The sequence below is a fragment of the Neofelis nebulosa genome, chromosome 2 (assembly GCF_028018385.1).
Source record: "Neofelis nebulosa isolate mNeoNeb1 chromosome 2, mNeoNeb1.pri, whole genome shotgun sequence".
In the NCBI taxonomy this organism is placed as follows: Eukaryota; Metazoa; Chordata; class Mammalia; order Carnivora; family Felidae; genus Neofelis; species Neofelis nebulosa.
In genome coordinates, this window is record NC_080783.1 from 171684357 (window position 1) to 171702445 (window position 18089).

The 18089-nt window shown below is 37.8% G+C and overlaps 1 protein-coding gene across 4 annotated transcripts in view; it reads right to left on the bottom strand.

The window, feature by feature from the left end:
* PATJ (PATJ crumbs cell polarity complex component) overlaps positions 1-18089 on the bottom strand; it is a 366822-nt gene that overhangs the window by 334831 nt on the left and 13902 nt on the right. For all 4 annotated transcript variants that reach the window (XM_058717189.1, XM_058717188.1, XM_058717187.1 and 1 more), the window contains exons 2-7: positions 17391-17447; positions 17126-17292; positions 14224-14418; positions 12540-12679; positions 7143-7338; positions 4229-4357 (exon numbers count right to left, since the gene is read on the bottom strand). In XM_058717189.1, coding sequence (XP_058573172.1) covers positions 4229-4357; positions 7143-7338; positions 12540-12679; positions 14224-14418; positions 17126-17292; positions 17391-17412 — 849 coding nt within the window. In that variant the 5' untranslated portion in view covers positions 17413-17447. The remainder of the gene's footprint in view (positions 1-4228; positions 4358-7142; positions 7339-12539; positions 12680-14223; positions 14419-17125; positions 17293-17390; positions 17448-18089) is intronic.

Consider the following 18089-nt stretch of genomic DNA (forward strand, 5'->3'; position numbering starts at 1 on the left):
TTAAAAGCTCAGAAAAATTCTTACAGTAAAAAAGTCTATTTGATTTTATTTAACTTGGTGTTTTCTAAATTTATCCGACCCTTTGTTTTTCACAGTAACTACTCCACTTTGCATCTTGAAAAATGCTACTCCAGCAAACAAGCCTATGAAAATTGCTAAAGTGAGGGGGGGGCGGTGTTGGGGAGGAAATGTGGAAAAAGATATCAAAATATTCCACAATACTTCATCCTTTTCCAGGTTACAAAAAATTTCCAAAAACCCTTAAAGAATATGTTTTCTGCCCCAAATGTGTTTTGAAGGCCCATAAAATGACCACTTTCAACCCTTTTGGTCTCAGAAACGCTTCACACTCTTAAAAATTATTAAGGATGCAGAAATGGGGATTACAAAGAAGCACAGGAAACTTCTGTGGGTGATGGATATGTTCATTTTCTTGAAGAAACAGATGGTATGATGGTTAAATTTTATGTATCACCTTGGCTAGGCGATGGTACCTAGTTTTTTTTTGGTGAAACACTAATCTAGATGTTACTGTGAAAGTATTTTGCAGATATGATTAATATCTATAACTGGCTGACTTTAAGAACATTACTCTTGATAACAAGGGGGAAGGGTTGCACCATCAAATCAGTTGAAGACTTTAAGAGCAGAAACAGATTTCCTAGAGAAAAAGGAATTCTGCCTTAAGACTCTAACAGAAATCCTGCCTGAGTTTCCTAAGAAATCTTACTAACTGACCCTACAAATTTCCAAGTCCAGACCATGACATCAACTCCTGCCTGAGTTTCCAGCCTGCTGGAATGCCCTACACACTTTAAACTTGCCAGTAAACATATTTCAAATTTAGTTTTTTTAATTATTATTATTTGGGGGGGGCACCTGGGTGGCTCAGTCGGTTAAGCTTCTGACTTCAGTTCAGGTCATGATCTCACAATTGGTGAGTTCAAGCCCCTATCAGCACAAAGCCTGCTTCAGATCTTCTCTCCCCCCTCTCTTTGCCCCTCCCCTGCTCGTGCTGTCTCTCAAAAATAAACATTCAAAAAACAAAACCTTTTAAAAATTATTATTTTTTATTTGAGAGAGAGAGAGACAGGGCAGAGGGAAAGAGAATCTCAAGCAGGGTCCACACTCAGTGTAGAGCCTGACATGAGGCTCAATCCCATGACCCTGGGATCATGACCTGAGGTGAAATCAAGAGTCAGAGGCTCAACTGACTGAGCCACCGAAGCACCCCATCAAATTTATTAAACTGTATACTTTGCATATGTGTAGTTTATTATATGCCAATTATATCTCAAAAAATTACTGAGAATCTCAAAGCACTTTTATTTATGTGGTTCTTTTTGTTGATATCTACTGAGTTAGAAAATAGCAGAGAAGGGGTATCTGGGTGGCTCAGTCAGTTAAACATCCGACTTCAGTTCAGGTCATGATCTCAGTTTGTGGGTTCAAGCCCTGCTTCAGGCTCTGTGCTGACAGCTCAGAGCCTGAAGCCTGCTTCTGTGTTTCACTTTCTGTCCCTCCCCTGCTTGCACTCTTTCTCTCTCTCAAAAATAAATATTAAAAAAAAAAAAAAAAGAAAGAAAAGAGAAATTCTTAAAATATTTAATACATGTAATATATTAATATATATTTTATCTATTGATGTATACACTTTTTAGTTTGAAAATAAAAGCTATATTTTCTAAAATAAAATGGTGAGAAGAGTGGTAGTTTTAAATATTTTTGGAAATCTCTTTAATATCTGGCTTAAAAGAAGACAACTGGATTTTCACATCTGCTTTGGCATTCAATATGTTGCAATATGTTGCTTGGCTGAAGTATATAAAGAAAATCTGGCCTCCATAAAATACATGGTTAGAACACGTATTTAATAGTATTTAATAGCTCTTCAGGCCCATTCTTTGATAACACACCAAAATTTGACAAGTTGTAGTTCCTTAAAGCTCAGTGGCAATGTAGCATCTGCAACTACATCAACAAACTTTCAAATACTGTTTCATTAAAATCTATTACTCAATTTTGAATTCTGAATGGACCTTTCACCTATACATTGTCCTATCACATGTTGGTCTTCAGAAAATATTGATCTACAGACTCATGCAGATGTTCCAAATGTTGACATATTTCATTATATAATATTTTAAAAATCGTATTAATATCAGCAATAATATAATCAGAAAAGTCTAAATATGGGGAAATTTCAACTCCTGGTAAGACACAACTTTTCCAGAGTTCTAACTTTTGCTTGAAAGTTCAAATGTTATCATCACCAACAAACGTCAGTCGTTTTTCTTGAAGTGACAAGCTTCCTTCATCCATTTTCAAAGAAATGTCTGCCAAGTCCCCAAATCTGAATAACCATAATTTTTCCTTCAATTATTTTTTCAAAAATAAAAATGATTTTCCTGATTTGTGGTTGCCAGAAAGTGGGGGAGGGGAGGGAGGGCGTAGGTGGGCAAAATGTATGAAACTGGTCAAAAGTTACAAACCTCCAGTTATAAAGTCAGTCATCGGGATATAATGTATAGGATGGTGACTGTAGTTAACAGTACTGTACTGTATATATGAAAGTTGCTAAGAGTAGATCTTAAAAGTTCTCATCACAAGAAAAAAAAAACTGTAATATGTGTGGTGACGGAGGTTAACTAGATGACTGGTGATCATTTCACGGTATTAACAAACATCGAATCATGTACAGTTGAAACTAACACTGTATATCACCATATTGCAAAAAATATTTTTGACTGAGGGGCACCTGGGTGGCTCAGTCGGTTAAGCATCTGACTTCGGCCCAGGTCATGATCTCATGGTTTGTGGGTTCAAGCCCCACATGGGTCTCTGTGCTGACAAAGCCTGCTTTGGATTCTGTGTCTCCCTCTCTCTCTGCCCCTCCCCTGCTCACATTCTCTCTCTCAAAAATTAAAATAAACATTAAACATTTAAAAAAAATATATATTTTGAATGAGAGCACAAAACTTAAGAATTTTAAAACTCGTTAGTGTTTTCCGTATAAAAAAGCAGCTAGTTTGTCTCACAAATATCTGTCTCAAAACCACCATCCAAATTCAGTATGTGACAGGAGTGCTGTTTTGTCACACATGCACTTCAATGTCAAAATTGACTAAAAAACAATACTCTTTGTTGCACTTCCTGTAGTAAGACTTTCTTTTTTTCTTTTTCATTGCAACCACACAGTGGAGAAGATTGCAGTGACCACTGGCACGGTTTGGTGCCATTTGCCTGTCTTGATCCCACGGATCCCCTTCAAGAGTCTCAGGGACCCCCACAGAATAAACCCTGAGAGCTGCTTCTCTAAATACTGTGGAAGGGAGAAGAACCTTGAATAGAAATGGAGCGCTAAGGAAATTGCCTCGAAGCTGCATTTGCATAGCAGGTTCCTCTTTACTTACACTTATTAGAAGGGATAAATGTATAGGTAACTGAATATCAATCGGTGAAACTTACATACTATTCTGATTATCACAGTCTACATACTATGGGCTTATCATTAAGTGGTGTCATAACCAAATTTCTAAAGTACTTTCTAAAAACTGAATGTAATGTGTAACATTTTCTTCAATGTAAAACTAAGCAGAAATAGTTAATAAGTTTTAAAATGGCCCACTTTCAGGGACACCTGGCTGGCTTAGTCAGTAGAACAGATGACTCTTAATCTTGGGGTTGTGAGTTCAAGGACTACGTTGGGCAAGGAGCCTACTTTAAAAAAAAAAAAAAAGGCTCACTTTCAGTTTAAAAACTGCTAAATAATGAAGTGTAGTCATTTGACTTATGATGCCAGAAAATCATAATCAAGTAAAATTTACCACATACAATATTTGGACAAATGTTTATAATCACTGTACCTTCTGAGTTTAACATTTAGGCCCCTGAAAGATACGCTGGGAGAGAACACAAATATTCAAAATACAATACCTATTAACAATTCTTCAACAAAAATACTGTTCTCTGATGGAATCAGGAAGACTGTCAACAACAGAACCTCCCCCTCCACCAAAAAAAGAAAGCTAACTTAGGAACTGTTTAAAGCCAAGTTGAGTGTGTATTAACATTTATGGGGGGGGGGGAGGGGGATAAACATTTTTAGCAACACTTCATTTCTATTTATGGAATCATATATCCTAGTAACCCATGTTATAAAATTACATTTCAAACCATACATTTTAAACTGTATAATACCAAAGTGAAAATAAACAAGTCAACTTACTCGATCCGCTAATCCTCCAGGAACTATTGTCCTCACAACCACACCACTCGATTTTCCTCCAACTATTCCAAAACCTAATCCAGAGCCATCATTAATGAGCTCAATATCTTCAATATGGCCCCAATGAACCTACAAATTAATAGCAAATAAAAGCCATAGTGTTAGCGAGACATAGATGCTTAGCTTCCCGATAATTACTGAAGTAACAGATATACCACAAATTGAACATTCATACAAGTAATTAAGGCAACTCTCTAAAGGCTAGGAGATAAAGATAATCATATGGTCCCTGCTCTTGAGAATCTTATAATCCAGTAGAGAGATAATCTAAAACACAAATAATTAAAATGGGAAAGAATATCGAATCTAACAGGATAGAGACATGTAGCTCTAAGAGGACAGAGACATGTCTCATTCTCTAGTCTATACCCAATATCTACAACAATGCCCAGCCCACAGGAGGAACCAATAAATATGTGTCTACCTGAACTGAAAGAGAACCTCAAACATTATAAAGGTTGGCAGGGGGAAGATAGGGGAGGCAGAGACAGGAGGTCAAATCCAATGAAGAATTACAGAAACCTTCAAGAAAAAGGTAGCATTTTAATTGCACTATGGAGAAAAAATACATTGAAGCAAAAGGGAAATGTAAGAGCAAAGATGGACCAGGTAACAGAATGAGTCAAAGATGTGGTCAAAAGATTGGATTTAGTTGGGGAACCTGGGTGGCTCAGTTGGTTGGGTGGCTGACTCTTGATTTTGGCTCAAGTCACAAGGTTCATGAGACTGAGCCTCGTATTGGGCTCTGTGCTGCCAGCACAGAGCCTGCTTGGGATTGATTCTCTCTCTCTCTCTCTCTCTCTCTCTCTCTCTCTCTCTCTCTCTCTCTGTCCCTCCCCCAGCACATGCTCTCTCTCCCTGAAAATAAAACAAAACATTTTAGAACAAGATTGGATTGGGGCTCGTGGGTGGCTCAGTTGGTTGAGCTTCCGACTTCAGCTCAGGTCATGATCTCATGGTCCGTGAGTTCAAGCCCCACATCAGCTGTGCTGACAGCTCAGAGCCTGGAGCCTGCTTCGGATTCTGTGTCTCCCTCTCTCTCTCTGCACCTCCCCCCACTCACCCTCTCTCTCTCTCTCAAAAATGAATACATGTTAAAAAAACTTTTTTTAAAAAGATTGGATTTACTTCAATGGATTAGCACAAGGAATAACTGAAAGTTTTAGAAAGGGGAGCACAAGAACAAAGCAGTGATTTAGGAAGATTAATTGGGCAGCAATGTGAACAACGAAATGCTGAGAAGGACATAAAGAGACTAATTAAGCAGACTCTTATGAGGGAAAGGAAAGGTAGGCCCCACTGAAGATGTTAGCAATAGGACTGTCCAAAACAGACTGAGAGACATATGCATTTTCCCTGTAAGTAGCAGGTTCCCACCAGAAATGTGCATTAAATTCACATAATCTAAGCAGAACCAAATCTTCCATCTCAAGTTCAGCAGGGTACACTTACTGGTTTTACTATTACACTAAGTTGGAAAGTTACTGTGCAATGTTAAAATGATCAGGAATTGGGGCGCCTGGGTAGCTCAGTCAGTTGAGCGTCTGACTTCAGCTCAAGTCATGATCTCGCAGTTGACGAGTTCGAGCCCCACATTGGGCTCTGTGCTGACAGCTCAGAGCCTGGAGCTTGCTTCGGATTCTGTGTCTCCCTCTCTCTCTCTGCCCCTCCCCCGCTCATGCTCTTTCTCTGCCTCAAAAATAAAGATAAACGTTTAAAAAAAATTTTTTTTAAATGATCAAGAATATTGGGACACTTAATAAATTCACATCTAGAACACTACCTAGTATCTGCGGAGTAAAAAGATTTGCTAGAATACACCTGAATTAATGATCACAGCTAATACTCATAGAGTGTAAATTCTGTTCCAAGCACCATGCTTAGCTCTTCACACGCATTCTCATTTAATCTGCACATTTAATCTCTCTGTGAGGTGGATGCTGTTCCTAGTTCCAAGTAAAAGAAGAAACTGAGGTGTGGGGGAGTCAAGGAACCTGCCTGATAGGACACAGCTAGAAAGTGGAAGAACTGGACTCGAACCCACCTTAGCCTGGCTCTGGCGCCCTTGTTCTTACCCACTGTGCAAAGCACTTTCCCACTTTGTACATTCTATTTATTATGTAAATTGTACTGTATTAATATCACTGATTGCAACAGGGAAAATGTCTACACATTAATTTGTGTTGTGACCTTGTCCTGTACCCAGATGGTCTATTTTTTCTTTTGTCCCAGTGAATGAAAATTAATCAGCTAGCACTTAGTGTTATAAGAAAATGAGATTTATTAGCCTGCATTCTGAAGATGGAGGCCAAAATCCGTAAAATGTTATAAACCAAATTTAAAGATTTCCAAGAGACTCTTACTTTTATTCTTTTAAATTGCTCAGTAGACATGCTTACGTGAAAAGGAAAACTTCTGTAATTTTGCAGTATAAATAATCTAGTCATAAACATCCCATCTAACTTACAAAAATTTTTTTCAATAATAATTTTCAATATTTTTGGAATAAAATAACTAAATCTTACTTAAGATACTTAATAGTAAATCTCTAATAAAACTCTCAGCTTAATTAAGGAACTCCCTACAGCACCAAGGAACACGAGACTCTTTCCCTCACCAAATAAGTTAAACATAATACTACAATTCATCTTCTATGTTAACTGATAATCTTAAATGAGGAGAATCATAGGATGTTGAAAAAACAGAATATCTTGTTTAATATGCTAATGCTATATTTAGAGATGATCTTTCTCAAAGTATGAAAAGTAAAATGACACCTTCTAAATGTCTTTACACTTATTAAAATCAGTGGCATAATTCAAAATTGAGTTATTTTTCCAAGTTTGCAACTCACGGTTTCCGGCACGGTTGTATCAGTTAGACTGGTGAACGTACTGCTCTTCATGTGGCCTGGTTCCCTGGCCACGACCAGACGCAAAGATCCAGTGGTTTGTTGCAATAATGCAATTGCTTGCTGATGGGAAACGTTCTGATCCAGCGGTGTGTGATTAATAGCCAATATTTGGTCATTTTCCCTTAATCTTTGATCCCTTAATAAGAAAATTTTGTTGTAATATAATAGCATCATTAAAAAAAAATCTATTCAAGTGAAGCTGTTTATTTCTTATGGCACTATTTCACTTAGTACAATTACTCAAATAATTATATAACAGAGCTCTTCAGAGTGCTTTTCAGCAAAGCACTTATTAGCTAATTAACCAATTAAGTGGTGCATCCCTGAACATGTGTGCATGCACATGTATGGATGTATGCGTGTGTGCGTGCACCCACCCACACACACACACACACACACACACACACACATACTTTAAAAACCATTTGGGGTGGGGGGTGCCTGGCTGGCTCAGTTGGTAGAGCATGCAACTCTTGATGTCAGAGTCCTTAGTTCAAGCCCCACTTTGAACGTGGAGATAGATAGATAGATAGATAGATAGATAGATAGATAGATAGATAAAAACATTTGGCTAGAAAAATAAGCAAAAGCAATGTATGGAGCCCCACTACCAAGTTTTGCAAGTAAAACACTGCCCCATTATTGCAAGAACTGTATCCTTCTGAACCCCTTCCAATCTGACTTCAACATATATCACACTGGGGTAACTATATCCTCAAATTCACCAAAAACTTCCTCTCTAGCAGAGTCATCCTATCTCCATCGTCCCTTGCTTTTCTGACACTTGTCAATAATTAGGCCCCACTCTCCTTGAAAATCAGCAGACATTACTTCTAAATCTGTTATCTAAGCCCTTTTCTGTCCCAATCACCAACTGCCCAACTGCTAACCAAGGTAAAAGGAAAACAAACAAACAAAAAAAAACAAAAAAAGAACTGTTTTTAAAAGAATTTAGCAAAACCTGGGGCGCCTGGGAGGCTTAGTCGATCGAATGTCCGACTTTGGCTCAGGTCATGGCCTCATGGTTCGTGGGTTCAAGCCCTGCGTCGGGCTCTGTGCCAACAGCTCAGAGCCTGGAGCCTGCTTCAGATACTGTGTCTCCCTCTCTCTCTGCCCCTCCCCTTCTCATGCTCTATGTTTAAATAAACATTAAAAAAAAAAAAGAATTTAGCAAATCTTAAGAAAAAAACACCTCTATTACAGTTAATATTTACTAAGCACTTGTCATTTAGCCAGGTACTGCACAAGATGCTTCACAAGCATGATCTCATTTACTCCTCACAATCACCTCTTAAAAGTACTCAGGCAGAATTTGGTAACTTCTGAGCTCAAGGACACAGTATGAACTTGGTTTGTATTCAAAGGCCTGTACATTTGGTCCCCAAGCACTCCTTCCAACTTGGCTTCCTTCCTGCATAAACCCCTTTTCCAACTATTCTGATCTATTCTTCCCCACTCAAACACGCCTGGCATTTCCCACTCTCATGTAGATGGTTTCCTGCATCTTTACTCTCCTCTGACTTACTTGGCCAAAATCAATCCACCTTCCATGATCCAGCTGTCTGTCTGTCTCTCTCTCTCTTTCTCTCTCTCCCCCACCCTCCCCATCACTTACCTCATTATCACAATGATCTAAACCACTCATTTACCACTGAGTATTCATTTATATTAAATATGCTGTAGACAGAGCTAGGTAAATCCTTTAAAATTCTAAGTTTTCTGAGGACACTCATGTTTTAGGTTCTCCTGTGAAACTAGCAAGATCAGAGGAGCATGCAATTCTTGATCTCAGGGTTGTGAGTTTGAGCCCCATGTTGGGTGTAAAGATTACTAAATAAATAAAAACTTAAAAAAAAGAAACTAGCAAGTTAGATATTGAAATATCTATTTTTGATGTTGAAATTGTGGATGGCTCTCATGATAAATCAGGTACCATTAAAAATGTTGCTTATATAGGAGTGCCTGGATGGCTCAGTTGGCTGAGCGTCTGACTCTTGGTTTTGGCTCAGGTCATGACCGCACAGTTCATGAGTTCGAGCCCCAAGTCAGGTTTTGTGCTGACAGTGCAGAGCCTGTTTGGCGTTCTCTGTCTTTCTCTCCCTCTCTCTCTGCTGTGTTCTCTCTCTCTCTCTCTCAGAATAAACTTTAAAAAAAAATGTTGCTTATATGTCCTTTTATTAATATTAGGAAAGGCTTGTGTTAAGAGATAAAAGTAAGATTAAAAATTGTATATGCTCCATGACCTTGTCTTTATAAAAAGAAACCATTCTAAGGTATTTCCTAGTTGTCTCAGGGTAGTCAAAGTCCTAGATGTTTGGGGGAGGGGAAAGTAGTTTATTATATATTCTATAATTTTCTATTATATACATGTATTACTTTCATAATTTTGAAATATACATATATTAAATTGAGAATGTTGCTTGTGAACCTTTCCCAAGTCTGAAAGAAACATTTATTTTAAAATGTGACCACTATAGGACGATACCAGAAATCACTTCCATTTTCCCAATGTCCTCCTTTCTGACTTCTTCACCTAAATTCCTATTCACAGTTTGTTCGTTAAGGAAAATTTCTTAATTAATCCCAAATGAATGGATACTCTTGAGTCTTTTCAACCCTGATGTAACTGATTTTGTGTAAGTTCTTAATTTACTCACATTCAAATCTTCTGTTTTCTGGAAATCAACCTATATTAATCTACCTTCCCCCTACCCAATAGACTGCCAAGACACTGCGTTTCTTTCCAGTTAGTAACTGCTCAGGGAATATACACTCAACCCCAGATAAACAAGTTGTAGAGAAGTGAAATCTCCTGGAAAATATGATTTTGATGCATTCTAAAGTTGAACAGAATTAGTTTTCCTGCTACTATAATTTAACTCCTCCATACTGTTTGTATATATTGAATTCATATTTTTCACTCAAGGGGAGACCAATTCTTGTCTCTCCATTGCAACATTTGAAAATAATGGATCCCCATTACTTAGAGAGTCAAAATAGCACAGGTAGGTCTTAGGTAAGATCCTAAAATAGCACAGTTCTATGTGGAAAGTCCTCAGGAGAAAGGAAGAACTGATCGTGATACATTTCACATGACCTAGAAAGTCATGAATAACTGACCCCCACCTCTCTCCAGTCTCTTCTCATACTGTCTTGCACTAAATTCCTACACCAGATACACAGCAGCCTCACTCCAAGAATAGGAGCTGTGTTCCATCTCTCCATAGGACTACTGTCAAGACAGTCTCTTTATTCTTCTAACACCTTCTCCTCTTCGCAGACCCCACTGTCTCAAGTTTTCTGCCAAGCACTGTGGTCTCTGGGAAGTCACCTGACCACTTAGTCTTGGTAAAGGTTGTTTACATGCTGACACATCAAATTCCACTTTTTGGAAATGCTCACCTCACTCTGTAATTACAGACTTCGTACAGAGCAACTCAGACACAGGACTGACCACAAAAAGTTTGCATAACATTGAAGATACACTAAAAACTAGTGAACTGTACATTTTAGAACAGTGACATTTATATTATGTGAATTATATCCCAATAATAATTTTTAATTTAAAAAAAATAAAAATAAAAGTTGGGCCAATCAAAGTTAAATAGGCTTTTTGTCCAGGGACTTCAAAGCCTATGGTAAACTAATGGTAAGTGACCCAAGGCCCAGGCTCACCCGGGATTGTCTTAGGTTTGTCAGAATAGTCTTACTCTATACCTGCTGGCTCAGTGTCACTAACTGCATACCTTCTCAGTCCCAAAACTCTCCCAACATGGACAATAAATTATATGGTTACCCTAACTATGTATACCCAATCTCCAAGAACAGGATAGAATTTCTCAAATATATCTAACCATTGCTAAGGTTCCTCAGAAAATACTTGAGGAAATGTTGCATGACATGGCAGAAGAAAAGCTGCAAAGTCATGGAAATCCATTATTTCTGAACTTTCAGTTAGAGAGACTAGAACTCATACCCCATGAATGCAGAATGTGAATTCAAAAATTTATTATTGGCTGAGAATTTTTTTTATAATAGTACCAGTACTGTTGCCATTATTCTAACAGGCAGTAGAACTGTGATGAATAACAGTGTACTCGTTAAATGAATAACCAAGGACCTGAATCATATAGAAACAAAATACAAGGCTTGCACATACCTCTTAAAAATAAAAAAATATATACTCAGCAATCAAAAAGAATGAAATCTTGCCATTTGCAACTACGTGGATGGAACTAGAGGATATTATGCTAAGCAAAATTAGTCAGAGAAAGACAAATATCATATGACTTCACTCGTATGAGGACTTTATGACAGAACAGATGAACATAAGGGAAGGGAAGCAAAAATAATATAAAAACAGGGAGGGGTACAAAACATAAGAGACTCTTAAATATGGAGAACAGAGGGTTACTGGAGGGGTTGAGGGAGGGGAGATGGGCTTAATGGGTAAGGGGCATTAAGGAATCTACTCCTGAAATCATTGTTGCACTATATGCTAACTTTGATGTAAATTTTTAAAAAGTAATAATAAATAAAACAAGCAATAATAACAATAGTAATAATAATAAGGGGCACCTGGGTGGCTCAGTCAGTCAAGCATCTGACTTCAGCTCAGGTCATGAACTCACAGTTTGTGAGTTCGAGCCCCACGTCAGGCTCTGTGCTGACAGCTCAGAGCCTGGAGCCTGCTCTGGAATCTGTCTCATTCTCTCTCTGCCCCTCCCTTGCTCACGCTCTGTTTCTCTGTTTCTCTCTCTCTCACTCTCTCTCAAAAAGTAAATAAACATTAAAAAAATTTTTATTTTAATAATAAAATAGTACACGTACAATAGGGGGAATCACATAGATTTGAGGAAGCTTTTAATTGATAAGAGAAATAATCAACAGTGTGACATGACCACCAAAACAGCTGTTATAATCTTAAGATGCAAATTTCAGTATTTCCATCTTACTGATCAGACACAGCTAAAATGCCATGTTCAACTGTGGGAGAATGTGGTGGAAGAGGGCACTAGCTTTGGAGTCCGGCTGTCTTGGAATCCTATCACGGCTCGTGGTTCCAGCGCCAACAGCTCTCTGACTGCAGGTAAAGTGCTGAACCTCTCTGAAACCCAGCTTTCTCATCTATAAAACAGGGCAATGATACTACAAGCTGGATCGCTGCCACAAGTACATGGGAGAATATCTGCAAAAGGCCTGACAAATGCATAGGAAGAGAGCAAGTGTTAGCTGCTACCGTTAACTATTTTCATTACTAGTTTCTTATTTCCTTTATAACATTTTCAGACTTATCAGAAAAAAATTAGCAAAACACAGAGGGAACGCCCTCCTCACCTGTCTGCTATACTCCCCGGCTGCACCTCCTTCACAAAGATATCAACTTCTCCCAGATTTTGACTTCTAAGGGCCACCACACTGAATCCCAGGCCTCCAGTTGAAGGTCGTTCTATCTCGATATATTCAATTTGGCGACCCTAATGAAGGGGGATTAAAAAAAAAAAAAGGAAAAGTCAATAAAGTATATTTAACCACCATACCCTTTCCAAAGAACTAAAATTGCTATTTTTGTGAATAACACAAAAAACAGCTTCTCTTAAGTCATCTCTATCCAAAAAATCTCAGAATTTCAGCAATAAATTATTTCTGGAAATGCTCTCACTTGGTTATTTTCAGTAGAACACGAGAGGGAATGTGCAGTATTCTGCAACCTCAGGGAATCAGAGAGGTATTTTCACACTTCATTCACGTTATGAGATGAAGCCCAAGCTGGATGAAAATTCCCGAGAAAAACATCTTTTTCCACAGTAAATTCTAGATTACTTTTTACACTGAATTTCTCTAAATTCTTTCCATGAAAAATACATTTTTCAATGAGGAAAGCAAAATAGATATCGAGAATGTGTTAGTGTTCAGCCGAAGTTAGAGCCAGCTGCATTTTTTTAGGGTCTAATTTTTAATTTTATTGTGATGAATATTCCACTTTATTAGGTTAACTCAAAATATTATGGAAAGGCCACCATTCAAATGGGTTCAACCTGTAACAAACACATATTTTATTGCTTTAGTTAATAACTACATTTATGACATGAGAACTTCATAAATGTAATCACATAACAAAAGCGTTACATTAGGGGCGCCTGGGTGGCTCAGTCAGTTAAGCATCTGACTTGGGCTCAGGTCATGATCTCATGGGTCCTGAGTTTGAGCCCCACGTCAGCTGTGCTGACATCTCAGAGCCTGGAGCCTGCTTAGGATTCTGTGTCTTCCTCTCTCTGCCCCTCCCCTGCTCATGCGCTCGCGCGCGCTCTCTCTCTCTCTCTCTCTCTCTCTCCTCCTAAGAATAAACGTTAAAAAAGAAATTTTTTTTAATTATTACTCAAATTAATAGGATAGAGCTATAAAGTCAAAAAAGGAATTAGGTATAGAATATTTAAATATCACACCTTAACCGATTCTATTTAACTCTAAAACTCATGTTTCATTTTTTTTTTTTAAAGATACTTATTAGAAGGTGAGGTAAACAAACATTAACACATCCAAAATTTCAACTATTTAATTTTTAATAGTACAAGGGGTAAAACTGGATGACTCCTTCAAATGTTTCCCTAGATTTTCCAAATTATATTAGGTCTAACCCTCATTAATTCTGTCTTGATAAAAAATTAAAAATAGCTTCAAAGGAGCTTCATCACTTCTGGTAGACATCAATTTTCCTCCTATGACCAAAATCCTAAGAATCCCTTTCAAGTGCAGAGATATGTCAAATTGAATTGTCTAAAAACTCCTTCCACACTCAGATATTTTCCTTGCGTAATTTTAAGTCAATAAATATCTAATACAACAGGTTAAAAATAGTATCAATCTCTCCTAACAATATAAAAATGCAAGCAAACCACACACACAGAAACTAATTTTAAGGCAAAGAGTTTGTTTCTTTTTTTAAAGAGTATTGTTTTCTTTTTTAATCTATAAGAGGAAAAATATAGCAAAATAGTCCCATGACAAGATATAACTTTACCTGAGCCATCTGTTGAATGACTGAATTAAAGTCTTCATTTCCCAGATTAGGAGTCCAAGGAAACAACCCAGAGGCAGTCAGGTTATTAGAGGGTCTTTGGGCATTCCCGTTAGTAATGGCACCATCTGTAAACACTAATAAACCTTTCCTAGAAAAATCAAAGTTGGCTGAACAATCTGAGGGTATGTGGCTGAGCTGTCGGAGAGAAAACAAGAGAATCATTAACAGAAACCTACACAAAAGAAATTACTTATTAAATATTCTATTTTCCCCATTACATGTATAAATTGCATATTAAATATTTACACAAGAAAGAAATAAGATACAGATACATGAATCTGTGTGTTTGTAAGGTTAAAAATTTTTTTATTTAGTATTGCACAGAATATTTAATAGTTTAAAATATGTTGCTTCCTGCCTTCTACCATCACCCTAAGTTAACAGCATGTACAACAGCTCATTACACTTCTTATACACAGGTACAACCAGTCAGATAAACATGTAAGACCCTGATCCGTTTTGCATTTCCACGTAGAAGGCCACAAAAGATCCACAGGTAATTGAAACAAAAATAACAGTAACAGTATTTAATGAATGATTGCTATGAGCAAAGTACTACACCAGACTCTTACATATTATCTCATTTAATCCTTACAATAGCCCTAAAAGATATTATTCCATTTTGTGAACATGAAAACTGATTCACAGGTTAAGGAACTTAACCAAGATTAGCAGCAAACGAGTACTGTTTATACTTACATGGTATAGAAAAAAAGTGGGGGGAGGGGAAAGAAACCTATAGTTATGGTGAATAATAGAAGTTAATTTTTAAAATATCATTGGCTGAGAGGTGCCTGGGTGGCTCAGTCAGTTAAGTGTCTGACTTCAGTTCAGGTCATGATCTCACAGTTCGTGGGTTCAAGCCCTGCATTGGGCTCTGTGCTGACAGCTCAGAGCCTGAATGGAGCCTGCTTGAGATGTTGTGTCTCCCTCTCTCTCTGCCCCTCCCCCACTCATGCTGTGTGTGTGTGTGTGTGTGTGTGTGTGTGTGTCTGTCTCTCAAAAATAAATAAACATTAAAAAAAATTGAGAAATAAAATAAAATCTCACTGGTTGAAGGGCGCCTGGGTGGCTCAGTCAGTGTCTGACTCTTAATTTCGGCTCAGGTCATGATCTCACAATTTGTGAGGTCGAGCCCCATGTCAGGCTCTGCACTGACAGACAGCTTGGGGACTGCTTGGGATTCTCTCTCTCACTCCCTCTGCCCCTCCCCATTGTGTACATGCTCTCGCGCTCTCAAAATAAATAAACATAAAAATATATATATGTGTATAAACATATATATATGTGTGTGTGTATATATATATATATATACACATACATACATACATACAGGAGTGCCAACACATCAGAATAAAGGTAACATCAAGAACAAATGTCAATAGGACCACATAGGGGAAAAAATTCAGATTTTACAGTTGAATGGATACAATGATTATGCATATAACAACTGCAAACTATATAAATACAAAAGATAGTTATTATGATGGAGTGGTTGGTCAATTCCACTCTTCGTCCAATAAGAGCAACAGATTTGTAGTAACCCTTCCCAATTTCTATTGCTATTAATAGCATTCACTTGCTCTATAGGACTCATCCCCTGGCCAGGGACTATAGTACCAAAGCATCAACATGGGGAGTTCTAAAATTATGGTTTAAATCTGATCCAGAGAAAGAAATTCACAAAAAGACATATGTGTGGACTTTAATCCTTAATTTGTCATAAGAAAAATCACTTGCTAAATATTTATGGGCAGCCATTTTGGTTTATTAGCAAAAACCATTTTTCCCAGATTTTGTTAATTTTCACTTAACAATGTTCTGCTACATAATCTCCAATTACATTTAAAATTCTGCCCAGGGGCACCTGGGTGGCTCAGTCGGTTAAGCCTCCGACCTCGGCCCAGGTCATGATCTCACGGTTGGTGGGTTTGAGTCCTGCATCGGGCTCTGTGCTGACAGCTCAGAGGCTGGAGCCTGCTTCAGATTCTGTATCTCCCTCTCTCTCTGCCCCTTTCTCATTTGTACTCTCTCTCTCTCTCTCTAAAATAAATTTAAAAAAAATTAAAACTCTGCCCAAATGTAATCCATAGGAGAGCTACTCTTCAAGCTCACCTTCTAAAATAGATGATTTAAAATCAATTTGCCCTCCGTGACCCCAAAAAACAGCAACCAAGAGGACAGTTAAAACTATTAATTGATATCACTCTAAGAACTGCTGCCATGTGATCTATAATTCAACACTCATGTGTGTGGAAACCCTAAGACTCCGGGTACAATACGGTATGTAGTAGAGAAAACACAGGTAACACACCAGTTATACTGCTTCTGAGACCTTTCTAATCGGAAAATCCATGACATTTAACATTTATTTGATAAATATTTGATAATTGGGAGGTGTAAGTAATATGGTACAAGGGTATGATCACTTCTCGCTAGAAAAAAATGGCTTCATGAAGAAAATATATTTAAGCTCAACACTATTTTATATTCTGAAGAAAATGTTGGGAAGTCTGAAGGTATCTGACCTTTACATATTTAAATAAGTACAACTTATATTCTAAACACAAAATTTATCATCAATGTATATATTTTTTAAGTAAGCTCTACACCCAATGTGCGGCTTGAACGTAGGACCCTGAGACCAAGAGTGCATGCTTTACGGACTGAGCCAAACAGGCACCCATCGCAAACATTTGCAACTATCCGTGCAATGCTACCTGTAGGTCGCAGGTCCCAGCACAGTCTCCCCGTTGAATTAAGTGCACCGAGAGACAAGTTTGTCTCTCTTTCTTTGCTGCCTTGAACATACCAACACGTAAAGCCCTGATGAGTAACTTACTTGCCCTCTCAGTTGCTTGATGGACTGCTGAAGTGTAAGGATCTGATTGAAGAGAGGGCTCTTTAGTGTTTCATAAAACAGAGAGAGTTTCTCATTCTGCGATGTGTCCCCCTTCTCCTGCAGTTTCGTTTTCAGCCGATCAAGAACTTGTAAGACCTGCAGTTTATCTTGTTTGAAGAAGGATAACCAGAGTACAAGTTAATCCCATCATCATTTGAATCGTTTGAATCGTTAATTCACTGATAGAAGTGTGTAGCTAGCATACCTGGAGCAGGATTTTCAGGCATTTTGAATTACTGTGTTCAATCTCTTCTAAAGAAACCTAAAGAAAATTTTAAAATACAAAAGATGAATTTCAATTAGCATATACTTTTCTATAGTACTGTAAAAAAATTAAAGAAAACATCAAGAATGTTCTTCATCAAAAGACTTCACTCAGGAAATTCAAATTAAAACTACAATTTGGGGGGTGCCTGGGTGGCTCTGTCAGTTACGTGTCCGACTGTGGCTCAGGTCAGGATCTCACACTTTGTGGGTTGGAGCCCCGGGCCGCGCTCTCTGATACCAGCACAGAGGCCGCTTCAGATCCTCTGTCTGTCTGTCTCTCTCTCTTTGCCCCTCCCCTCCCTCAAAAATAAAGAAACATTCAAAAAAAAAAAAAAAGCTACAATTTGAGGCACCTAGGTGGCTTAGCTGGTTAAGTGTCCAACCCTTGATTTCAGTTCAGATCATGATCTCACAGTTCATGGGCTCCACGCTGGCAGACACAGCCTGCTTGGGATTCTCTCCTCCTCTCAAAATAAATAAATAAATATTAAAAAATACTTAAAAAAAACAAAAAACTACAATGAGGTGCTAAGATGGCTAAAACTAGAAAGAAAAACAGACAATTTGTTGACTGTTGACAAAGATGTGAAGCAACCAGAACTCTCATATGTCACTAGTAAGAACATAAAATGCACAT